The 26,756-nt window shown below is 45.4% G+C and overlaps 2 protein-coding genes across 4 annotated transcripts in view; both read left to right on the top strand.

Moving 5' to 3' along the window:
- The window catches only part of LOC115197987 (exocyst complex component 4-like), a 244,656-nt gene extending 232,853 nt beyond the window's left edge, over positions 1-11,803 (top strand). Inside the window, exon 17 of the mRNA XM_029759645.1 lies at positions 9,746-11,803. Coding sequence (XP_029615505.1) covers positions 9,746-10,009 — 264 coding nt within the window. The 3' untranslated portion in view covers positions 10,010-11,803. The remainder of the gene's footprint in view (positions 1-9,745) is intronic.
- A 624-nt stretch (positions 11,804-12,427) lies between these two features.
- LOC115199132 (leucine-rich repeat and guanylate kinase domain-containing protein) overlaps positions 12,428-26,756 on the top strand; it is a 40,933-nt gene continuing 26,604 nt past the window's right edge. The window contains exons 1-11 of one of the 3 annotated variants that reach the window (XM_029761723.1): positions 12,431-12,491; positions 12,566-12,738; positions 12,996-13,100; positions 13,312-13,390; positions 13,581-13,681; positions 14,010-14,091; positions 14,195-14,319; positions 15,776-15,919; positions 17,150-17,230; positions 17,367-17,453; positions 26,440-26,546. In XM_029761723.1, coding sequence (XP_029617583.1) covers positions 12,733-12,738; positions 12,996-13,100; positions 13,312-13,390; positions 13,581-13,681; positions 14,010-14,091; positions 14,195-14,319; positions 15,776-15,919; positions 17,150-17,230; positions 17,367-17,453; positions 26,440-26,546 — 917 coding nt within the window. In that variant the 5' untranslated portion in view covers positions 12,431-12,491; positions 12,566-12,732. Of the gene's footprint in view, positions 12,739-12,995; positions 13,101-13,311; positions 13,391-13,580; positions 13,682-14,009; positions 14,092-14,194; positions 14,320-15,775; positions 15,920-17,149; positions 17,231-17,366; positions 17,454-26,439; positions 26,547-26,756 lie in introns of all 3 variants that reach the window. The other 2 variants (XM_029761721.1, XM_029761722.1) reach the window with 2 other exon arrangements.

The raw sequence follows: 26,756 nt of genomic DNA, 5'->3' as shown, positions 1-26,756 counted from the left end.
CCCCTCCCACACCCCTCCACACACACACCCCACCCCCCTCACACACACCCCCCACCCCCCCCCTCACACACACCCCCCACCCCCCCTCCACACACACGCACCCCCACCCCCTCACACACACCCCCCCCCACCCCCTCACACCCCCCCCCACCCCCCCTCACACACACGCACCCCACCCCCCTCACACACACGCACCCCACCCCCTCACACACCCCCCACCCCCCCTCTCACACACCCCCCACCCCCCCTCACACACAACCCCCACCCCCCTCACACACCCCCCCACCCAGCACTTCCAAACTCCCCCCTGGTGCAACAGCTGGACAGGGTCCAGATAGCCAGGTGACCAGTCAACATGATGACAGAGGGACGATGGCCAGTAGAACAGGCCAAAGAGAGGACAGTATTGTGGGGCAACATGGAGATCCAGACATTGCCAATCAGTTTGGAGATAGATGCCCCAAAATCCAAACCCAAAGGCTTGAAATGTAGTGCCAAGTGCCCTATAATAGACAGAAACACGGTATACCTGAAACTGTGGTTATGTTCCAGATTGACTGCATTGCAGTCGGCAACTGCTGACTGACTGATCTACAAATCACCTTGCATGCTAAATAACTCCTCATTATCACTTGTACATCAGTCAGTTTGCTCAGTCACACAGTATATTAGACTTTCATAATCAGTACACAGGGAGGCAACCAAAGATAGGGCCTTAGAGAACATTATACACTATAGCCTTATAAACTGGTTTACAAACGATGCAAACTGGAACACCCAGATGTGAACACACAAATATACCAACATTTATACAAAGTAAAGTTGTCAATTATCACTCTTTTTCCCCACATCTGTTTTATTCATCCCCTGCTTTTCTACATCCCTTTGAGAACGGTGTGTGTGTGGGTTGTTAATTGTTCTCTTCAAAGCTTTCCCTTCTAAAAACAAACACTTTTCTTTTCAGTTCACATAACAATGTGGACTATGTCCTCCTGTGTGCAGCTAATCGCATGCAGTATCTGGGGAATGGAAGTGGTGTTTTGGATGTGAATAACACACACACACACACACACACAGTAGACACACACACACAGTAGACACACACAGTGGAGACACACACACTGGATATACACACACACAGTAGACACACACAGTAGACACACAGTAGACACACACACACAGTAGACACACACGCACAGTAGAGACACACGCACAGTGGACACACACACACAGTAGACACACACACAGTGGACACACACACACAGTGGACACACACACACACAGTGGACACACACACACAGTGGACACACACACACACACAGTGGACACACACACACACACACACACAGTGGACACACACACAGTAGACACACACACACGCACAGTGGACACACACGCACAGTGGACACACACACACACAGTAGACAGACACACACAGTGGACACACACACATACAGTGGACACACACACATACAGTGGACACACACACATACAGTAGACACACACACACACAGTAGACACACACACACACAGTGGACACACACACACACACAGTGGACACACACACACACAGTGGACACACACACACACAGTGGACACACACACACAGTAGACACACACACACAGTAGACACACAGTGGACACACACACTCAGTGGACACACACACATACAGTGGACACACACACATACAGTGGACACACACACATACAGTGGACACACACACACACACACATAGTGGACACACACACACATAGTGGACACACACACACACAGTGGACACACACACAGTGGACACACACACAGATATACAGTAGAGACATGCGGTGCATATTTGAGAATGTGATAAGAACACTGTGCTGCCCATCAGGGGTTTCTCCGTGTCTCTGCCTGTGGCGAGCAAAGGAACCGGTATGACCCCTCATCAATATTGACGAGCTCTTTGAGGGTGAGCATTGAAAAACTAACAGGGCCTTGGAGTGAGGGTGAGGGAGGGAGGGAGGGAGGGAGGGAGGAGAAGAGAGCGAGTATGCCAGTAGTTCACAAACCAAGGGCATTACTTGTCAGAGAAAGAGAGAAATATTAAATAAATGAATCCCCACACACAGCTGTGAAAGTCTGTTCTTACTGGGCCTATTCTCTCTCTCCATATTTGTTATCTTTCTCTCTCTCTCTCTTCTACTTGCAATATTACAACAGCAGAACTAGCTTGACACAAAAGGCTGCAGAATTGTTCAGTAATTCCTACATAGGAAAATAACCATTAGGTTTAGTAATGGAAGAGGCTTAGAAAGAATACAGCAAGATAATAGCTATTCCTATTCAGGTACACACACACACACACACACACACACACACACGAGATTTGTGCTTGTGACTTCCTTGGGATTTCTTCTCCTGGACACAATGGAAGACTTTCCCTCAGCTTAGCCTTCCTCTCCCTGCTGCTTTGATGGACACCACTTTAAATCACTCTCTTTCTCTGGGCACAAAGAGCTGAGTTAAAGGAGGAGATGGGTGAAGAGATTGAGCTTCCCGATGCCCCCAGGTTTTGTGTGTGTGTGTGTGTGTGTGTGTCCTTTTGTGGGCACCTCTCATACCCATCCATAACACCATTGTGGGAGTGTAATCTAAGTGAATGGGATTTCTCTACTAGCCAGTGGCGTATAGCGATGCTATCTGTCTGTCTGTCTGTCTGTCTGTCTGTCTGTCTGTCTGTCTGTCTGTCTGTCTGTCTGTCTGTCTGTCTGTCTGTCTGTCTGTCTGTCTGTCTGTCTGTCTGTCTGTCTGTCTTTGTGTCTGTCTTTGTGTCTGTCTTTGTGTCTGTGCTGCTGCTGCCCACACAGTCTCTGAGGTATTGGCCTGTTTAGCCCCAGAGCAGAGACATAGTCAGCCCTGCTCTATGGTACTCCCTAATGCGTTCATATATCTTCCATAGCTGTGTGTGTGCATTCGTATTTACATATTTACATATATGTTTAATCTGTCTGCTTTGTAGGACAGGCTACCGATGCTACTGTAAACTCTGTGTTTTCCCTATCATTATGGATTAAACCACCATCAATATACATATGGATTAAACCACCATCAATATACATATGGATTAAACCACCATCAATATACATATGGATTAAACCACCATCAATATACATATGGATTTAACCACCATCAATATACATATGGATTAAACCACCTTCAATATACATATGGATTAAACCACCATCAATATACAGTTGAAGTCAGAAGTTTACATACAGCTTCGCCAAATACATTTAAACTCAGTTTTTCACAATTCCTGACATTTAATCCTAGTGAAAATTCCCTGTCTTAGGTCAGTTAGGATCACCACTTTATTTTAAGAAGGTGAAATGTCAGAATAATAGTAGAGAGAATTATTTATTTCCGCTTTTATTTCTTTCATCACATTCCCAGTGGGTCAGAAGTTTACATACACTCAATTAGTATTTGGTAGCATTGCCTTTAAATTGTTTAACTTGGGTCAAACATTTCGGGTAGCCTTCCACAAGCTTCCCACAATGAATTGGGTGAATTTTGTCCCATTCCTCCTGACAGAGCTGGTGTAACTAAGTCAGGTTTGTAGGCCTCCTTGCTCGTACACGCTTTTTCAGTTCTGCCCACATATTTTCTATGAGATTCAGGTCAGGGCTTTGTGATGGCCACTCCAATACCTTGACTTTGTTGTCCTTATTAAGCCATTTTTCCACAATTTTGGAAGTATGCTTTGCGGTTGTGCATTTGGAAGACCCATTCGCGACCAAGCTTTAACTTCCTGACTGATGTCTTGAAATGTTGCTTCAATATATCTACATAATTTTCCTCCCTCATGATGCCATCTATTTTGTGAATTACACCAGTCCCTCCTGCAGCAAAGCACCCCCACAACATGATGCTGCCACCCCTGTGCTTCACGGTTGGGATGGTGTTCTTCGGCTTGCAAGCCTCCCCTTTTTCCTCCAAACATAACGATGGTCATTATGGCCAAACAGTTCTATTTTTGTTTCATCAGACCAGAGGACATTTCTCCAAAAAGTATGATCTTTGTCATTTTACATTTACATTTTAGTCATTTAGCAGACGCTCTTATCCAGAGCGACTTACAGTAGTGATTGCATACATTTCACACTTTTTTTTTTTTTTTGTACTGGCCCCCCGTGGGAAACGAACCCACAACCCTGGCGTTGCACACACCATGCTGGCGTTGCAAACACCATGCTCTACCAACTGAGCCCATGTGCAGTTGCAAACCGTAATCTGGCTTTTTTATGGCGGTTTTGGAGCAGTGGCTTCTTCCTTCCTGAGCGGCCTTTCAGGTTATGTCGATATAGGACTCGTTTTACTGTGGATATAGATACTTTTGTACCTGTTTCCTCAAGCATCTTCACAAGGTCCTTTGCTGTTGTTCTGGGATTGATTTGCACTTTTTGCACCAAAGTTCGTTCATCTCTAGGAGACAGAACGCGTGTCCTTCCTGAGCGGTATGACGGCTGCGTGGTCCCATGGTGTTTATACCGGCGTACTATTGTTTGTACAGATGAACGTGGTATCTTCAGGCATTTGGAAATTGCTCCCAAGGATGAACCAGACTAGTGAAGGTCTACACATTTTTTTCTGAGGTCATGGCTGATTCCTTTTGATTTTCCCATCATGTCAAGCAAAGAGGCACTGAGTTTGAAGGTAGGCCTTGTACCAGATCAACAACAACAGTGTTATATGAGGCAGTATGGTACAGTATTACTAGATAAATAACATCATAGGGTTATGTGAGGCAGTATGGTACAGTAGTACCAGATCAACAACATCATAGGGTTATGTTGGGCAGTATAGTACAGTACTACTAGATCAACAACATCAGTGTTATGTGAGGCAGTATGGTACAGTAGTACTAGATCAACAACATCATAGTGTTATGTGAGGCAGTATGGTACAGTAGTATTAGATAAATAACATCATAGGGTTATGTTGGGCAGTATGGTACTGTGACGACCCTCCCACTCTGTCTGCTGTATTTTCTCTCATTGCTCTTGTTCCTTATTAGGATGCCAGTGGGCGGAGTGGGAAGGGTCGTCAGCTAGATGGGAAACACCTCTGGGCTCGGTTGTGTCCCAGGATAAAGACACCTCTTCCACAGTCATTGGGGAGACTCTCTCCACACAGACACCTTGTTGATTTTGGTTGTGTAGTTTTGTGGCTTTTTGGTTATTTGCTTTGGCACCTTTCAACACCCTGCATTATTACATTCAGGTATGCAAAACACTCACTTACACTACTGATTACTGATTACACATGCCATTGTTAATTACTTAGTTACTTTATTTAATAAATATATATTTTTGTTACTCCTTGTCTCCACGTTGTCTCCCTTTTGTTGCGAACTCTGAGCCGGTTCGTAACCGGCTCAGAGTTCGGCTCAACCAAAATCAACAAGGTGTCTGTGTGGAGAGAGTCTTTTCAATGACTGTGGAAGAGGTGTCTTTATCCTGGGACACACCCGAGCCCAGGTGTTTCCCATCTAGCTGACGACCCTTCCCACTCCGCCCACTGGCATCCTAATAAGGAACAAGAGCAAAGAGAGAAAATACAGCAGACAGAGTGGGAGGGTCGTCACACCCCCCCCCATAAAACCGGGGACCAACAAGGACCCCGGAACAACGTACCAGCCTCTGCCTCCCAAATTGACAAGGGGTTAAGTGTTCACAGTTCCACCTGCCCCAACCAACCTCCTCCCCAGACCTCAGCAACCTTTACACAGGAAGCAACTTTTAAGAGGAAAGAAGAAAACGAGACCAGGAGGGAACAGACAGGAACAACAGAACATGACAACACCAAACAACGGTCAGTCACGTAAATATTCAGGAACAGGGCGCACGAGAGAGCGCATCAGCAATCACGTTACCAGTTCCCCGGATATGCCTCACATCGAGATGGAAGGATTGTAAAAATAAACACCATCTCATTATCCTCTGATTAGGACACATCATGGACCTGAAAAAAAGTGAGAGGGTTATGGTCGGTGTAGACCACAATAGGTACTACTCCCGACCCAACATACCCTTCAAAGTGTTGTAGCGCCCAAATGAGTGCTAGCGCTTCTTTTTCCATGACCGAGTAGTTCAACTGATAATGGTTCAACTTTTTGGAAAAGAAACTAACAGGGCTCTCAACCCCAAATTGACACAGACCTCTGCGTCCCAAATTGACACAGGCCTCTGCGTCCCAAATTGACACAGGCCTCTGCGTCCCAAATTGACACAGGCCTCTGCGTCCCAAATTGACACAGGCCTCTGCGTCCCAAATTGACACAGGCCTCTGCGTCCCAAATTGACACAGGCCTCTGCGTCCCAAATTTACGAGAGGTTACATGTTCACCTTCCACTTGCCCCAGCCAACCTCCTTCTCCCCAGACCTCAGCAACCTTTGTGTACAGGAAGCAACATTTAAGAGGAAAGGAGAACACAAGACCAGGAGGGAACAGACAGGAAAGTTAGAACACGACAAAACCAAACAATGGTCAGTCACATAACACTCAGGAACAGGGCGCACAAGAGACCACATCAGCTACAAACGCAAACAACATCTCCCAACGGTTCAGTCACAACTCAATGGTTGTCATTTCCCAACGATTCATAGTCACGCCAACGATTCATAGTCACTAAACTCATAACGAATACGAGTACAGACTAGAGGGTGTAATAAAGGCAAAAATGTCATGTGCCCTACTCGTCAGTGGCACCTGCCAATAGCACAATAACAGGTCAAATTTGCTCACAAACTTAGCTGCGCCGACTTGATCAACGCAGTCCTCCATCTGAGGAAGAGGAAATTAATCCGGCTTAGTGACTCCGTTTACATTACGGTGGTCCGTTACGGTTTACTGACCAAGATACAGGGAGAAGCCCAACTGGAGAAAGAAGGCTCTGCTATCTTACTCTCCAGCATGTACCTGACCTCAGCATCCAGACAACGCAGTTTCTCTACAGAGACTCTATAGAACCGCTGACGAATGGGGTCAGCATCTCCAATGTCCATATCATGCTCTATCAAGTTTGGAATTTTTTTCTAACAAACTTGGAATTTTCCGAATCAGACCAACCAGCTCTTTCCGCCCATCAACAGGTAGCTGAGGAAAAGGGCTATCCAAAATATCCAGTGTCTCAGAATTTTTCAATCTACCCTGCAGTATGCAATCATCGGAACCAGGAACATTTTTTTCCTCATGCACAGACCTAGCATTAAAAGAACCAAGGGAAGTAACGTTATCAGCCAAACGAACAGGTTTACCATCCTCTGTAGACACCCACTTTCTCATCAGAACATCCTCTTGGAGAAGATAACCATGTGCGACATCTCCCAACTGTTCCACAGGCACAATTTGGTCATGCAACTCTTCTAATGTGGGGTCAGTCCGTGGCGCATTGTTTAGATCGGAGCGGAGTACAGACAACGGAATAACAGGGAAAACAGTGAGAGACTTCTTTGTGGTATTCTCATTTACCGGAGCAGGGACCAGGTCACCCTGGCTCATAGACCGCGTCACTGCACCCGCAGAGAACACCGCTGGGAAACTCTGCTCACTCTCATCAGGAATCCCTACAATTGACGGTTTAGTGGAAACCACTAGAGATGGAAACACGACAGGCCACACACACTCACCAGCCAAGTTATTCCCAAGGATAACGTCGATACCCTCAATAGGCAACGAAGGACGCACCCCCACAACAACCTCACCTTTCACCAGTCCACAATCCAATATCAGTTTATGCAATGGAACTGACAGATTATTCAAACCTATTCCCCTAATTAGAACACTATTCCCAGAATCAGTCTCAGCAGAGAAGGGTAACACAGATTCCAACACAAACGATTCCGAGGCACCTGTGTCTCGTAGGATCTTCACTGGCACTAGGTTCTTACTTCCTAACATAGACACAAATCCCTCCATAACGAAAGGTAAATAGCCTGGGTCAATATGAACTTTCACATGGCCCTGGGCCTGAGACAATGTTTCAGGAGTAAACTGATGTGGAACAGACGCAACTAACGCCGTAGGCCTAGATTTAACGTTAGCACACGTACTGAATTTACCCCTAGACCTGAGAACCGGACATTCATTTTTCCAATGACCTGAGCCGTGACAGTAGTGACACTCTTGACCAAAGTCAGTTTTACCACGGGAGTCAGGCTCAACCCTAGTTGAATAAAACTCTGCCCGTGAACCAGAGTATCTCTGTGAGCGAGGCCCAAATCTCTCCGAACGCCCCCACTCACTCCAAGTACGGGGTTCTACAAAAACACTTTTGTGAGTCAAAACATATTCGTCTGCCAAAACCGCAGCTTCAGCGACAGTTTTAACTTTCCGTTCGTTAATGTACGTGGCTATACGATCATGGATTGTGTCCTTAAATTGTTCTAGCATAATCAGATCACACAGCCCTTGAAAAGTCATAACCGCAGAGGCGGAACACCAGCGATTAAACTGTGAAGATAATTCTCGCGCAAACTCAACATGAGTCTGCTTATCATCCCTTTCTAAAGTTCTAAATCGTTGGCGGTAAGCCTCAGGAACCAATTCGTAAATCTGTAACACCGCCGTTTTAACCTTATCATAACTGACACTGTCGGCTACACTAAGAGCTGAATATGCTTCCTGCGCTTTACCAGTCAGCACACACTGCAACATTAAAGTGCGGTCAGAATCAGGCCAACTTCTAGCGTCAGCAACACGCTCAAACAACGAAAAGAATGTCTCAGGGTCCCTTTCATTAAACTGAGGCAACAACCGTAAATTCCCAACAATGTCAAATGTGTCCGGGGCACGACCAAAAGAGGAACGATTCCTAAGTAAATCTGCGTCACCTTCCCAGAGCAAACTCTCTCCTGAGAGCTTTCCTTCCCTAACCAACTACTAGATCAACAACATCAGTGTTATGTGAGGCAGTATGGTACAGTAGTACTAGATAAATAACATCATAGGGTTATATGAGGCAGTATGGTACAGTAGTACTAGATAAATAACATCATAGGGTTATGTTGGGCAGTATGGTACAGTAGTACTAGATAAATAACATCAGGGTTATGTTGGGCAGTATGGTACAGTGGTACTAGATAAATAACATCATAGGGTTATGTTGGGCAGTATGGTACAGTAGTACTAGATAAATAACATCATAGGGTTATGTTGGGCAGTATGGTACAGTAGTACTAGATAAATAACATCATAGGGTTATGTTGGGCAGTATGGTACAGTAGTACTAGATAAATAACATCATAGGGTTATGTTGGGCAGTATGGTACAGTAGTACTAGATAAATAACATCATAGGGTTATGTTGGGCAGTATGGTACAGTGGTACTAGATAAATAACATCATAGGGTTATGTTGGGCAGTATGGTACAGTGGTACTAGATAAATAACACCATAGGGTTATGTTAGGCAGTATGGTACAGTAGTACTAGATAAATAACATCATAGGGTTATGTTGGGCAGTATGGTACAGTAGTACTAGATAAATAACATCATAGTGTTGATTCCTTCCTTTTTCTCTACTCATCTGTACTACTGGTTACTGACCTCTGACCTCTCCTGTCCCCTATCTCCTTCCTCCCTCTAACCCCCTAACCACCATCTCCTCTCCCCTTCCCTCTCCCCCTCCCCTTTGCTCTGACCTCTCTGACCTCTGTTTTTCAGAGGGATTGGGATAACACAGAACATTCTCATGGGCATTGAACAATGAAGTCATCTCCTCCCCTGTTTAGGCAGTACTATGAGATGCTGTACAACGCTGCAGATGAGCTGCTCAACCTGGTGGTGGACCAGGGCGTTCGCTACACAGAGCTGGAGTACATCCACGCCCTCAGCCTGCTGCAGAGGAGCCAGACGGGCGTGGGAGACCTGAGCACGCAGAACGTCCGGCTGCAGCGCCTCAAGGAGATCATCTGCGAGCAGGCAGCCTTCAAGCAGGCCACCAAGGACAAGAAGATCACTACTGTTTGAGAGGGGGGACATTGGGAGGCTGTTGTTGGCAATGGTCTGTTTGCATTAGTGTCCAGTATTTCTCAACCTCCTGTCTGGAAAAAGGGTTTAGATTAAAGCTAGCATTTTAGAGCTGACCTAGCAGTGTCAGCTAACCATCTGAGGGACTGATCAGCACCTCCACAGGGACTGGTGATACACTGGGTTTGTTAAAGTCCTAACTGAGTCTTCATTAGATCCTATGGCAGACCGTAATAACCATGTAATATGTTTTGGGGGTTGAGATAATGCTGGTAGGCTGTACATTGAGTAGTTACTGATTTAAGGTTTGAACTTAGTTACCAATATGCATCTGTTGTTGTAACTCATCTGCTTATTCACTGGCAAGAATGCAGCCAGTTCCTCAAGAAATCACACACACACACACACTCCAATTTAAAAAATGACTCCCTTCAATCATCCCATATGTGGTCAGCCCTAGTCTCACCTGTGGAGAATGGGGGAATTTTATGAGTCTGGCTTTGGGGCCTTTCTCATCTCATTGTCTTATTACATCTAACTGCTGCTCTCAATTACAGCACTACCTCCAGCTCTCCCTCGTGGGCCCGATGACTGTGTCTGCAATACCAGATGCCAGATTAGACTGTCTAGATTATCACTTCTCTCCTCCTGCTTGTGGCCATTCTTCTTCCCCAAGGACAAAGAAAGGAATTGGTTCCCCACCTCAGCTGTTGTTCACTCTATTTTTCTCTCACTTTTAGAATAATGTAGATTGGATATAATGTAACTATAGCCAATTCTGATTATAGTATTTGCCACTGTCCTGAAAAACTGCATTAACTGTGCTGCAGCGTTGAGGTGTGCATGTGTGCTAGGGGATGGGGGGGCCAATGTATCCAGTACAATTGGAGTGTGTATATAGTCCAACACTCAAGGTCTTGAACTTAATAGGGATGTAATTGCAAATCACTACTCCCCTTCCTACCACTAGAACTGCTAAAACTTCTGCTAAAACTATTCTAAAGTGAATACACTTGCAAGGAGTCACAAATCATTCCTTCCCCTGCATCCCCTCAGTATATTAAGTTAATTAACTCATAGGAAAAGTACTTAACAAGAGCAGGGGAGGGAGGAAAGAGAACAGGGGAGGGTTGTGGCAGTGCTGCTCACCAGAACCCAGCGGAACCATCCATCATAATGACATGTAGGCTGGGATCAATATGAGCCGTGTGGTTGCCGGAGGGACTGCCTAGTGCCATAGGAACAGTTTTACTCAGCACACTCAAGAAACACACACACGTACACAATAAACACGTACTATATTACACACACACACACTATGGAGGTCTCTATGGCTTGCAGTACTCTGCACAAGTGAGGAGGTTGTTTCTGCTGATTCTGTGAACAAGGGAACACTCCATGTGGATTTAAATGACCTGGTATATCTGACCCCTGTACACACATTTTAAGTAATGGGGCCAACTCATTGTAAAGATCTACAAATATATTTCACTTCTTTTTTTTTTACGCTTTGCTTTATTTGTTTGTTTACTAAGACATGTCGTTTTGCACATCTACAGTGTGTAATATGAGAGTGGTTTCATGTCTGATTAGTTTTTTCACCTACATCTGATGATAATGTAGGCTAATGAGTCCCGGTGTGATTTAAGGATTTATTTTATCCTTTCTCCATTGTCTGTTAAAATTCCCTTTCAGACTAAGGCCTTGAATATCAATCCTTCTACACTGAATTAAAGGTGATTTGCCAATGTGTACACTGATCTTGCTGAAATAAAACATCAAAATTCCCCTGTGTATATGAGCAGTTTGTGTTTTTGTACAATGAAAAGTGCCAGTTTCCTACCTCATGTAGTCAAGGGACTAGTTTCTTCCATTGACAAAGAGGAATTGACGAATGCCATACAGAACGAAACACTACCCAAACAACATGGTCTGTCTATGCACTGTTGCACCGTATAATTCAACATCTTTTCACATTGACACAAACTGACTTTGTCCGATGTCATTTTAGACGGACGGATCTAAAATATACACTCAGGAATTGAGCTCAGCTGCCAGATCTGATGGGATGCCAGAAGAAGGCTTTTTTATAGAATGATCAAGACCTGTTGAAAGATGTCTGATGCACAAAGCACACTACTTGAACTCTAGTATGTCAAGCTTTTTTCTGCATTTTGGTGAGCATGATTGAGGTTTCAACATGGTGATTAGTGTAAAGTTGTTAGATGATGGAATGGCTAATATTTGTCTCAGCACACTAAAATGAAAATGCATCAATATATTACTTTTTCCAGACGGTGGAACCTGGGAACCATGGTTTGAAAGCTTTTATGAACTGTTGGGAAGTAAATGAATCAAAAACGACATATCCCACAGTTCAATTCACCTACTGACACTTCGTCATCGTTACTAAGCAACAGAAAGAACGCTATCCGCTCCAGCTGAGCCAACTTTCAAAATAGCTACCTACCTAGGCTAATTAGTAAGTAAAAATATTCTCATGCAAAACAATTTAATCCAAAATGTCTTCTACTTCAACATTTTCCACTTTCCAAGATATCGGGAAGCAAACGACGCCCCAGTGTTCCTCTGGGTCACCCTCTTGCTATCCTCATGAGTCCGTGACACAGGAGACCACTGATGCGCAACCATTTCCTGCTGCGGTTCATCAGCCGTGTGCAGACACGTTTTCAACCTCCGAGGAAGAGAAGGAGGAGAAGACAATGGAGGTAAGGGAGGAAGCTAGGGGTAACAGCTAAATTAATAAAGATGCTAGCTGCTTTAGTCAGATGGGCCATGAGGCTTGGAGAATAACAAACGCTCTTTCTGTTAATTACTTTGAGGATGCAAGCAACTTCTCTCTTTCTCTTGCTACTCGGAGTTTCATAATAACAGAAGTTTGGTGCATAAAAACAATGCATTGACAATGCATGACTTGTTCTATTGTGTACCACAAAAAAACGTGATGTAGCTATGTCTCATACAGAAAAACGATGGTGTGTTGACTGAAGAGGAAGTATCCAGCTGTTTATCCAACCTGGGACACTCTGCCACTGGACTTGAGCATGTCTACCAGTTCCTCTCTGCGCCTGTAAGAACACACACAACACACACACTTCAGGTTGATAGTGTAACCCCATCAATCGCTGATAATATGCTTTACAGGAGTAACTGTTTACCATCAGACTATACGCAGAAGAGTATCTAACAAATCTGTTTACTTTCCATTTGTGTTGCATTTCTTTCCTTGTTTTGTTTTCTATGACATGTGGAATTCAATTTCGGAATATGTCTCCATCCAGGGTCGAAATCTGAATGTTTCCATCCTATGCAATTACGTCCACCTTCAAAAGCTAGAACTTCCTTACAACAAAATAAAAGGTGTGTGTCTCATATTAACAAATGCACTGTACGCATTGTCATGATTCTAATTAGTGATATAGAAAATGTAGCTTGGTTAGCCTAATTAATGAAGCAATGGTTCATTTCTCATCGGTGCCCTTGTAACTTCTTCTGGTCTGTATAATCCCGCTCTGCTCGCCCGTCTCTCCTAATGTTTGTTGACTGGTAGATTTATCCTGTGTAAGCCACATGCCGTATCTCATCATCCTGGATGCCTCCCACAACCAACTCACCGACTTCTTTGGATTCCAGCCGCCCAAGAACCTCAAGGTGGGACCTTCAGCAGACAGGATAAGACAGCGGTTGATTTGTGGCTTGGGGTTTCTTGAAGCCTATAGTCCCAGAAGATGGGTTTAATCATCATAGACCATTTATACTGTAGTGTCATTCCATATGCTTACTAAGTATTACCTACCCTGGAATGACAAGGAACTCACCAGGGTTGACTTCTTATTGTTTATCAGTGAGTTATACAGTACTAGTAGACTTGATCATACTATACATGCATTTGGTTGTTTATTTTCATATTTCTTCATTGCAAAAAGCATTTAAAGATTGGTCCACTTGATTCATTATTCATGTTTGTTGTATTCCGCAGGAGGTTAACTTTTCCCATAACCAGATGTCAGTGATGACACATTTGTCTGCCTATTCGTCTTTGAGTAAACTGAATCTGGACTGTATCCTTTAAAAAGTATTTACACACACACACACACATACATGTCAAGTTCTTATCTAGACCACTTCTTCATTGTATACCATTCTTAACGTGTGCCTGGACAGACAACTGTTTCAGTGAGATCGGTGGTCTGCTGCATTGTGCCAGCCTCACACACCTCAGCCTGGCACACAACAAGATCTCCTGTATCAGTGGCCTGGACAAGCTGCCAATCAAAGACCTCTGTCTGGTAGGTCCTAACTCCTCCTCCTGCCCCTTGAATTATTCAATTTCTAACACTGTTCATGTGTGTTATACATGGAGAAGTTACTTAACATGAATAATTACATTGCGTGTGTGTTTGTTGAATCATTTGATTCTTAGAGATAATATTTTACCATGCGTTATGCTCATTAATGAATATGCCCATCCGGTTGTATAGACGCAGCTCTCCAAGCACATCAGTACTGTGGTTAGTGGTTGGTCTTGTGCTTGATTGAATATGTCCTACAGACCAGGACACAAGTTTTTTCCTGTGAATCAGTTGTTTTCTGTTTTCATCTTGATGTCCCTACCTGGTGTCTACATTCTTCCATGATTTTTCTAAAAGGTTATCCCCCCAGTATGGTGCCAGTTATGCTACACACAATATTTGAGCACTTCTTTCTCTTCAAACATGATGACAGCAGGTGGTGTATTTTTAACTCTCCCCCCGTCTCATATTTAAACCACAGACATAATTGAGCTTCAGCTTTTCAAAGACACACAGACATGGGCTCCAGTGTGAGAGCCGCCATATGGCTGTGCCAGCGGGTCTCCAGACCCTTCCCTCTCCCTCTCTGACGGATGCTGGTGTCCTTTATCAAAGTGATTCCTCATCGTCAGCACGATGCAGCCATGTCCCCTGTCCGCTTCCACCCTCCCCTCTGGGACCAGCTGCCGGCGGTGTGAGCAGGCCTGGACCCTGTTCAACCCCCCCCCCCTCTTCTCTTCTCTTATTCCCTCACCCCTCCATAGCATCCCATAGCAACCAGCCGCTGTCTCCATCTCCCCTCCCCCTTCCCTCTCGGCCCTCTCCTGCCACGGCCCCTCTCCCTAACAGCGTGCTACCTGTCAGCCAGCCTCCTCTCTCAGCCCATCACACCCTGGCCTCGGGAGCTTCCAGGGCTCCACGCGGTCACCGTCCCCCACTGTCGGCAGCCCTCTGCCAGGCAGGCTAGCGGAGGAGGGCAGGCATGGGGGCCGCGGGGGCTGGATCCTGAATGACAGCCCACGCAGGGGGAAGGTGGGGATGGGTAGTTACAGAGCAGGAGGGATGGTGGGTTCTAGTGGAGAGGAGGGATGGTCTGTAGTGCTTTTGGCATGCCCACACCAGTGTCTGGCCAGCTGTTCACCTGTCACTCCTCACCTGTCAGCCCAGACCATTGGAGCTGGCCTGTCAATCATACACACGTCTCAGGGAGAAGTTTTAAACTCCTTACAGATGGGGAAGGGAACACTCAATGTTAACTTTGATAGTGAGGGTGGGGTGTGTATGTGTCTGTGTGTGTGCATGTGACGTGGGCATGTGTATGTGTGTGTAGGAGGAGGGGGAGTTGTGTGTGCGTGCATGTGAGATTGTATGAGTTCATTAATGTGTGTGTGTATTTGTCCACACAGTATTCATATTCCCAGTGTTTGTCATGTATCATGTCCTCTCTATGCAGAGGGGGAATCAGATTGAGAAGATAGAGAATGTGGAGACTCTGAGAACCCTGCAGGTCCTGGATCTGTCTCTGAACCAGATCACCAGTCTGTCAGGCCTGCAGAATCTCCATCTGCTGGGCTCCATCAACCTGGAGAGTAACCTGGTGAGACACAGTCCATTCCTTAATGTCCTGCTGTCTTGTCAATCTGGAGAGTAACCTGGTGAGACACAGTCCATTCCTTAATGTCCTGCTCTCTTGTCAACCTGGAGAGTAACCTGGTGAGACACAGTCCATTCCTTAATGTCCTGCTCTCTTGTTAACCTGGAGAGTAACCTGGTGAGACACAGTCCATTCCTTAATGTCCTGCTCTCTTGTTAACCTGGAGAGTAACCTGGTGAGACACAGTCCATTCCTTAATGTCCTGCTCTCTTGTTAACCTGGAGAGTAACCTGGTGAGACACAGTCCATTCCTTAATGTCCTGCTCTCTTCTCAACCTGGAGAGTAACCTGGTGAGACACAGTCCATTCCTTAATGTCCTGCTCTCTTCTCAACCTGGAGAGTAACCTGGTGAGACACAGTCCATTCCTTAATGTCCTGCTCTCTTGTTAACCTGGAGAGTAACCTGGTGAGACACAGTCCATTCCTTAATGTCCTGCTCTCTTCTCAACCTGGAGAGTAACCTGGTGAGACACAGTCCATTCCTTAATGTCCTGCTCTCTTCTCAACCTGGAGAGTAACCTGGTGAGACACAGTCCATTCCTTAATGTCCTGCTCTCTTGTTAACTTGGAGAGTAACCTGGTGAGACACAGTCCATTCCTTAATGTCCTGCTCTCTTGTTAACCTGGAGAGTAACCTGGTGAGACACAGTCCATTCCTTAATGTCCTGCTCTCTTCTCAACCTGGAGAGTAACCTGGTGAGACACAGTCCATTCCTTAATGTCCTGCTCTCTTGTTAACTTGGAGAGTAACCTGGTGAGACACAGTCCATTCCTTAATGTCCTGCTCTCTTCTCAACCTGGAGAGTAACCTGGTGAGACACAGTCCATTCCTTAATGTCCTGCTCTCTTGTTAACTTGGAGAGTAACCTGGTGAGACACAGTCCATTCCTTAATGTCCTGCTCTCTTGTTAACTTGGAGAGTAACCCGGTGAGACACAGTCCATTCCTTAATGTCCTGCTCTTGTCTCTGCCACTGTCTGCATGGTACCAATGACCAGTATCACTAAACCACCTAGTGACTGTATACCAGGAGCTGAGTGATAAAGCTATTCCACTGCATCAACTGATAGATTGGCTGTGGTATTAAATGTAGTTTTGTGTATGATAGTTTTTAAAGGATTTATTCTTAATCCAAGCATCTGATCTTTTTGTGTATGATATACTGTTCTCAGATCAGTGAAATCAAGGAGGCCACACACATCCATGACCTGTGCCTGCTCCGGGAGCTGAATCTGCAGAGAAACCCAGTCCAGGTAGCTGCACTGCACCTACACCCAGAACACATCACTAAACTAACAAGTTAGCTCCCTAATGCTGTCTGCTTCCTCTGTACTGACAATAGACATGTCCATGAAAATGCTGCTTCTTTCACTGTCTTTTCAACCCCAGGAGCAACTGGACTATAGACTGGCAGTGATCTTCCTCCTTCAACACCTGACTGGCCTGGACCAGGAGAAAGTGACAGTAGAGGAGAAGGCAGGTTGGATGTATGAGATGGTTATCAGTGACGGGCTAGTAGACTGGCGCTGGCCAGCCGGGCTAGTAGACTGGCGCTGGCCAGCCGGGCTAGTAGACTGGCGCCGGCCAGCCGGGCTAGTAGACTGGCGCCGGCCAGCCGGGCTAGTAGACTGGCGCCGGCCAGCCGGGCTAGTAGACTGGCGCCGGCCAGCCGGGCTAGTAGACTGGCGCCGGCCAGCCGGGCTAGTAGACTGGCTCTTGCCAGCCGGGCTAGTAGACTGGCGCTGGCCAGCCGGGCTAGTAGACTGGCTCTGGCCAGCCGGGCTAGTAGACTGGCTCTTGCCAGCCGGGTTAGTAGACGGGCGCAGGCCAGCCGGGCTAGTAGACTGGCTCTGGCCAGCCGGGCTAGTAGACTGGCTCTTGCCAGCCGGGTTAGTAGACGGGCGCTGGCCAGCCGGGCTAGTAGACTGGCGCTGGCCAGCCGGGCTAGTAGACTGGCGCAGGCCAGCCGGGCTAGTAGACTGGCGCCGGCCAGCCGGGCTAGTAGACTGGCGCCGGGCAGCCGGGCTAGTAGACTGGCGCCGGCCAGCCGGGCTAGTAGACTGGCTCTTGCCAGCCGGGCTAGTAGACTGGCGCTGGCCAGCCGGGCTAGTAGACTGGCTCTGGCCAGCCGGGCTAGTAGACTGGCTCTTGCCAGCCGGGTTAGTAGACGGGCGCAGGCCAGCCGGGCTAGTAGACTGGCTCTGGCCAGCCGGGCTAGTAGACTGGCTCTGGCCAGCCGGGCTAGTAGACTGGCTCTTGCCAGCCGGGTTAGTAGACGGGCGCTGGCCAGCCGGGCTAGTAGACTGGCTCTTGCCAGCCGGGTTAGTAGACGGGCGCAGGCCAGCCGGGCTAGTAGACTGGCTCTGGCCAGCCGGGCTAGTAGACTGGCTCTTGCCAGCCGGGTTAGTAGACGGGCGCTGGCCAGCCGGGCTAGTAGACTGGCGCTGGCCAGCCGGGCTAGTAGACTGGCTCTTGCCAGCCGGGCTAGTAGACTGGCTCTGGCCAGCCGGGCTTGTGGACTGGCACTGGCCAGCCGGCTAGTAGACCACAATCGATACTAGCCTATAGTAGGTCCAAAATCTGCTAGGTGAAGATGGAAAAGACAAAATTTCTCCTGCATCTTGGGCTAGCTTGGTAATGTTCTTCTAGATGTCCATCCTCTGTGTAATACTGTGCCTATAGCAAGTGGAGGAGGGGTATCAATAACTGAGTGGCATGTTTTGCTAATTGGGACAGTGAATGCTAACCTAGTATGTTGTTTATTTAAAACAGTGGGCATCTGTCAGGATCTGTAGAGGTTTTATAAGATAGGTCAATGATACATTTGAAGTCGGAAGTTTACATACACTTAGGTTGGAATCATTAAAACTCGTTTTTCAACCACTCCACAAATTTCTTGTTAACAAACTATAGTTTTGGCAAGTTGGTTTGGACATCTACTTTGTGCATGACACAAGTCATTTTTCCAACAATTGTTTACAGACAGATTATTTCACTTATAGTTCACTGTATCTAAATTCCAGTGGGTCAGACATTTGTATACAATAAGTTGACTGTACCTTTAAACAGCTTGGAAAATTCCAGAAAATTATGTCATGGCTTTAGAAGCTTCTGATAGGCTAATTGACATCGTTTGAGTCAATTGGAGGTGTACCTGTGGATGTATTTCAAGGCCTACCTTCAAACTCAAAGTGCCTCTTTGCTTGATATCATGGGAAAATCTAAAGAAATCAGCCAAGACCTCAGAAAAAAAATTGTAGACCTCCACAAGTCTGGTTCATTCTTGGGAGCAATTTCCAAACACATGAAGGTACCACGTTCATCTGTACAAACAATAGTACGCCGGTATAAACACCATGGGACCATGCAGCCGTCATACCGCTCAGGAAGGAGACACACGTTCTGTCTCCTAGAGATGAACGAACTTTGGTGCGAAAAGTGCAAATCAATCCCAGAACAACAGCAAAGGACCTTGTGAAGATGCTGGAGGAAATCGGTACTAAAGTATCTATATCCACAGTAAAACGAGTCCTATATCGACATAACCTGAAACGCTGCTCAGCAAGGAAGAAGCCCCTGCTCCAAAACCGCCATGAAGAAAAAGCCAGACTACGGGTTGCAACTGCACATGGGGACAAAGATTGTACTTTTTGGAGAAATGTCCTCTGGTCTGATGAAACAAAAATAGAACTGTTTAGCCATAATGACCAGCGTTATGTTTGGAGGAAAAAGGGGAACGCTTGCAAGCTGAAGAACACCATCCCAACCGTGAAGCACGGTGGTAGCAGCATCATGAGCAGCATCATGTTGTTCATGCTTTGCTGCAGGAAGGACTGGTGCACTTCACAAAATAGATGGCATCATGAGGATGGAAAAGTATGTGGATATATTGAAGCAACATCTCAAGACATCAGTCAGGAAGTTAAAGCTTGGTCGCAAAAGGGTCTTCCAAATGGACAATGACCCCAAGCATACTTCCAAAGTTGTGGCAAATGGCTTCAGGACAACAAAGTCAAGGTATTGGAGTGGCCATCACAAAGCCCTGACCTCAATCCTATAGAAAATATGTGGGCAGAACTGAAAAAGCGTGTGCGAGCAAGGAGGCCTACAAACCTGACTCAGTTACACCAGCTCTGTCTGGAGGAATGGACCAAAATTCACCCAACTTATTGTGGGAAGCTTGTGGAAGGCTACCCGAAATGTTTGACCCAAGTTAAACAATTTAAAGGCAATGCTACCAAATACTAATTGAGTGTATGTAAACTTCTGACCCACTGGGAATGTGATGAAAGAAATAAAAATGGAAATAAATAATTCTCTCTACTATTATTCTGACATTTCACATTCTTAAAATAAAGTGGTGATCCTAACTGACCTAAGACAGGGAATTTTTACTCGGATTAAATGTCAGGAATTGAGTTTAAATGTATTTGGCTAAGGTGTATGTAAACTTCTGACTTCAACTGTACATACATTACTTCTAGATAGGACTGACTTGAAATAAGATATTTATATATATATATAAGATATTTGTGACATATGAACATCTCCTCTGTGTTCCCCAGGTGTCTGCTGTGAACATTGTTACATATGAACATCTCTGTGTTCTCCAGGTGTCTGCTGTGAACATTGTTACATATGAACATCTCCTCTGTGTTCCCCAGGTGTCTGCTGTGAACATTGTTACATATGAACATCTCCTCTGTGTTCCCCAGGTATCTGCTGTGAACATTGTGACATATGAACGTCTCCTCTGTGTTCCCCAGGTATCTGCTGTGAACATTGTTACATATGAACATCTCTGTGTTCCCCAGGTATCTGCTGTGAACATTGTTACATATGAACATCTCCTCTGTGTTCCCCAGGTGTCTGCTGTGAACATTGTTACATATGAACATCTCCTCTGTGTTCCCCAGGTATCTGCTGTGAACATTGTTACATATGAACATCTCCTCTGTGTTCCCCAGGTATCTGCTGTGAACATTGTTACATATGAACATCTCCTCTGTGTTCCCCAGGTGTCTGCTGTGAACATTGTTACATATGAACATCTCCTCTGTGTTCCCCAGGTATCTGCTGTGAACATTGTTACATATGAACATCTCCTCTGTGTTCCCCAGGTGTCTGCTGTGAACATTGTTACATATGAACATCTCCTCTGTGTTCTCCAGGTATCTGCTGTGAACATTGTTACATATGAACGTCTCCTCTGTGTTCCCCAGGTGTCTGCTGTGAACATTGTTACATATGAACATCTCCTCTGTGTTCTCCAGGTGTCTGCTGTGAACATTGTTACATATGAACGTCTCCTCTGTGTTCCCCAGGTGTCTGCTGTGAACATTGTTACATATGAACGTCTCTGTGTTCCCCAGGTATCTGCTGTGAACATTGTTACATATGAACATCTCCTCTGTGTTCTCCAGGTGTCTGCTGTGAACATTGTTACATATGAACATCTCTGTGTTCCCCAGGTGTCTGCTGTGAACATTGTTACATATGAACATCTCCTCTGTGTTTTCCAGGTATCTGCTGTAAACATTGTTACATATGAACATCTCTGTGTTCTCCAGGTGTCTGCTGTGAACATTGTTACATATGAACGTCTCCTCTGTGTTCCCCAGGTGTCTGCTGTGAACATTGTTACATATCAACATCTCCTCTGTGTTCCCCAGGTGTCTGCTGTGAACATTGTTACATATGAACATCTCCTCTGTGTTCCCCAGGTGTCTGCTCTGAACATTGTTACATATGAACGTCTCCTCTGTGTTCTCCAGGTGTCTGCTGTGAACATTGTTACATATGAACGTCTCCTCTGTGTTCCCCAGGTGTCTGCTGTGAACATTGTTACATATGAACATCTCCTCTGTGTTCCCCAGGTGTCTGCTGTGAACATTGTTACATATGAACATCTCTGTGTTCTCCAGGTGTCTGCTGTGAACATTGTTACATATGAACATCTCTGTGTTCCCCAGGTGTCTGCTGTGAACATTGTTACATATGAACATCTCTGTGTTCCCCAGGTGTCTGCTGTGAACATTGTTACATATGAACATCTCTGTGTTCTGAAGGTGTCTGCTGTGAACATTGTTACATATGAACATCTTCTCTGTGTTCCCCAGGTGTCTGCTGTGAACATTGTTACATATGAACATCTCCTCTGTGTTCCCCAGGTATCTGCTGTGAACATTGTGACATATGAACGTCTCCTCTGTGTTCCCCAGGTATCTTCTGTGAACATTGTTACATATGAACGTCTCCTCTGTGTTCCCCAGGTGTCTGCTGTGAACATTGTTACATATGAACATCTCCTCTGTGTTCCCCAGGTATCTGCTGTGAACATTGTTACATATGAACATCTCCTCTGTGTTCCCCAGGTATCTGCTGTGAACATTGTTACATATGAACATCTCTGTGTTCCCCAGGTATCTGCTGTGAACATTGTTACATATGAACATCTCCTCTGTGTTCCCCAGGTGTCTGCTGTGAACATTGTTACATATGAACGTCTCCTCTGTGTTCCCCAGGTGTCTGCTGTGAACATTGTTACATATGAACATCTCCTCTGTGTTCCCCAGGTATCTGCTGTGAACATTGTTACATATGAACATCTCCTCTGTGTTCTCCAGGTGTCTGCTGTGAACATTGTTACATATGAACATCTCCTCTGTGTTCCCCAGGTGTCTGCTGTGAACATTGTTACATATGAACATCTCCTCTGTGTTCCCCAGGTATCTGCTGTGAACATTGTGACATATGAACATCTCCTCTGTGTTCTCCAGGTGTCTGCTGTGAACATTTTGACATATGAACATCTCCTCTGTGTTCCCCAGGTGTCTGCTGTGAACATTGTTACATATGAACATCTCTGTGTTCCCCAGGTATCTGCTGTGAACATTGTTACATATGAACGTCTCCTCTGTGTTCCCCAGGTATCTGCTGTGAACATTGTGACATATGAACATCTCTGTGTTCCCCAGGTGTCTGTTGTGAACATTGTTACATATGAACATCTCCTCTGTGTTCCCCAGGTGTCTGCTGTGAACATTGTGACATATGAACATCTCCTCTGTGTTCCCCAGGTGTCTGCTGTGAACATTGTTACATATGAACGTCTCCTCTGTGTTAACCCAGGTATCTGCTGTGAACATTGTTACATATGAACATCTCCTCTGTGTTCCCCAGGTATCTGCTGTGAACATTGTTACATATGAACATCTCCTCTGTGTTCCCCAGGTGTCTGCTGTGAACATTGTTACATATGAACATCTCCTCTGTGTTCCCCAGGTGTCTGCTGTGAACATTGTTACATATGAACATCTCCTCTGTGTTCCCCAGGTGTCTGCTGTGAACATTGTTACATATGAACATCTCCTCTGTGTTCCCCAGGTGTCTGCTGTGAACATTGTGACATATGAACATCTCTGTGTTCCCTAGGTGTCTGCTGTGAACATTGTTACATATGAACATCTCCTCTGTGTTCTCCAGGTGTTTGCTGTGAACATTGTTACATATGAACATCTCCTCTGTGTTAACCCAGGTATCTGCTTTGAACATTGTTACATATGAACATCTCCTCTGTGTTCCCCAGGTATCTGCTGTGAACATTGTTACATATGAACATCTCCTCTGTGTTCCCCAGGTGTCTGCTGTGAACATTGTTACATATGAACGTCTCCTCTGTGTTCCCCAGGTATCTGATGTGAACATTGTGACATATGAACATCTCCTCTGTGTTCTCCAGGTGTCTGCTGTGAACATTTTGACATATGAACATCTCCTCTGTGTTCCCCAGGTATCTGCTGTGAACATTGTTACATATCAACATCTCTGTGTTCCCCAGGTGTCTGCTGTGAACATTGTTACATATGAACATCTCTGTGTTCCCCAGGTATCTGCTGTGAACATTGTTACATATCAACATCTCTGTGTTCCCCAGGTATCTGCTGTGAACATTGTTACATATGAACATCTCCTCTGTGTTCCCCAGGTGTCTGCTGTGAACATTGTTACATATGAACATCTCCTCTGTGTTCCCCAGGTATCTGATGTGAACATTGTTACATATGAACATCTCCTCTGTGTTCCCCAGGTGTCTGCTGTGAACATTGTTACATATGAACATCTCCTCTGTGTTCCCCAGGTATCTGCTGTGAACATTGTTACATATGAACATCTCCTCTGTGTTCTCCAGGTGTCTGCTGTGAACATTTTGACATATGAACATCTCCTCTGTGTTCCCCAGGTGTCTGCTGTGAACATTGTTACATATGAACATCTCTGTGTTCCCCAGGTATCTGCTGTGAACATTGTTACATATGAACGTCTCCTCTGTGTTCCCCAGGTGTCTGCTGTGAACATTGTGACATATGAACATCTCTGTGTTCCCCAGGTGTCTGTTGTGAACATTGTTACATATGAACATCTCCTCTGTGTTCCCCAGGTGTCTGCTGTGAACATTGTGACATATGAACATCTCTGTGTTCCCCAGGTGTCTGCTGTGAACATTGTTACATATGAACGTCTCCTCTGTGTTAACCCAGGTATCTGCTGTGAACATTGTTACATATGAACGTCTCCTCTGTGTTCCCCAGGTGTCTGCTGTGAACATTGTGACATATGAACATCTCTGTGTTCCCCAGGTGTCTGTTGTGAACATTGTTACATATGAACATCTCCTCTGTGTTCCCCAGGTGTCTGCTGTGAACATTGTGACATATGAACATCTCCTCTGTGTTCCCCAGGTGTCTGCTGTGAACATTGTGACATATGAACATCTCCTCTGTGTTCCCCAGGTGTCTGCTGTGAACATTGTTACATATGAACGTCTCCTCTGTGTTAACCCAGGTATCTGCTGTGAACATTGTTACATATGAACATCTCCTCTGTGTTCCCCAGGTATCTGCTGTGAACATTGTTACATATGAACATCTCCTCTGTGTTCCCCAGGTGTCTGCTGTGAACATTGTTACATATGAACATCTCCTCTGTGTTCCCCAGGTGTCTGCTGTGAACATTGTTACATATGAACATCTCCTCTGTGTTCCCCAGGTGTCTGCTGTGAACATTGTTACATATGAACATCTCCTCTGTGTTCCCCAGGTGTCTGCTGTGAACATTGTTACATATGAACATCTCCTCTGTGTTCCCCAGGTGTCTGCTGTGAACATTGTGACATATGAACATCTCTGTGTTCCCTAGGTGTCTGCTGTGAACATTGTTACATATGAACATCTCCTCTGTGTTCTCCAGGTGTTTGCTGTGAACATTGTTACATATGAACATCTCCTCTGTGTTAACCCAGGTATCTGCTTTGAACATTGTTACATATGAACATCTCCTCTGTGTTCCCCAGGTATCTGCTGTGAACATTGTTACATATGAACATCTCCTCTGTGTTCCCCAGGTGTCTGCTGTGAACATTGTTACATATGAACGTCTCCTCTGTGTTCCCCAGGTATCTGATGTGAACATTGTGACATATGAACATCTCCTCTGTGTTCTCCAGGTGTCTGCTGTGAACATTTTGACATATGAACATCTCCTCTGTGTTCCCCAGGTATCTGCTGTGAACATTGTTACATATCAACATCTCTGTGTTCCCCAGGTGTCTGCTGTGAACATTGTTACATATGAACATCTCTGTGTTCCCCAGGTATCTGCTGTGAACATTGTTACATATCAACATCTCTGTGTTCCCCAGGTATCTGCTGTGAACATTGTTACATATGAACATCTCCTCTGTGTTCCCCAGGTGTCTGCTGTGAACATTGTTACATATGAACGTCTCCTCTGTGTTCCCCAGGTGTCTGCTGTGAACATTGTTACATATGAACATCTCCTCTCTGTTCCCCTGGTGTCTGCTGTGAACATTGTTACATATGAACATCTCCTCTGTGTTCCCCAGGTATCTGCTGTGAACATTGTTACATATGAACATCTCCTCTGTGTTTTCCAGGTATCTGCTGTGAACATTGTTACATATGAACATCTCTGTGTTCCCCAGGTGTCTGCTGTGAACATTGTTACATATGAACATCTCCTCTGTGTTCCCCAGGTGTCTGCTGTGAACATTGTTACATATGAACATCTCCTCTGTGTTCCCCAGGTGTCTGCTGTGAACATTGTTACATATGAACGTCTCCTCTGTGTTCCCCAGGTGTCTGCTGTGAACATTGTTACATATGAACATCTCCTCTGTGTTCCCCAGGTGTCTGCTGTGAACATTGTTACATATGAACATCTCCTCTGTGTTCCCCAGGTATCTGCTGTGAACATTGTTACATATGAACATCTCCTCTGTGTTCCCCAGGTGTCTGCTGTGAACATTGTTACATATGAACATCTCCTCTGTATTCTCCAGGTGTCTGCTGTGAACATTGTTACATATGAACATCTCCTCTGTGTTCCCCAGGTATCTGCTGTGAACATTGTTACATATGAACATCTCCTCTGTGTTCCCCAGGTATCTGCTGTGAACAAGTACGACCCTCCTCTGGAGGTGGTGGCAGCCAGGGAGAACATGAGTCACATGGTATACCAGCTGATGCAGCCCCAGGTCATCTACGATAGGTAAAAACAGCAGGACCCGCCAACTACCCTCCTCATAACATGACTTTCAGCCAATCAGAAGTCGATACGATGAATATTCTAAATTAAGCTTACATACTAAATTAACTTGTGCTCACAATCTTTAAAAATGAAGAAACCTAGCTTTTCTGACATTTATGCTCTATTCATACATCATAGAAACTGACCTATCCTCTGGCCTAGACAAATCAG

The sequence above is a fragment of the Salmo trutta genome, chromosome 8 (assembly GCF_901001165.1).
Source record: "Salmo trutta chromosome 8, fSalTru1.1, whole genome shotgun sequence".
In the NCBI taxonomy this organism is placed as follows: Eukaryota; Metazoa; Chordata; class Actinopteri; order Salmoniformes; family Salmonidae; genus Salmo; species Salmo trutta.
This window is presented reverse-complemented; position numbering and strand designations above follow the sequence as displayed.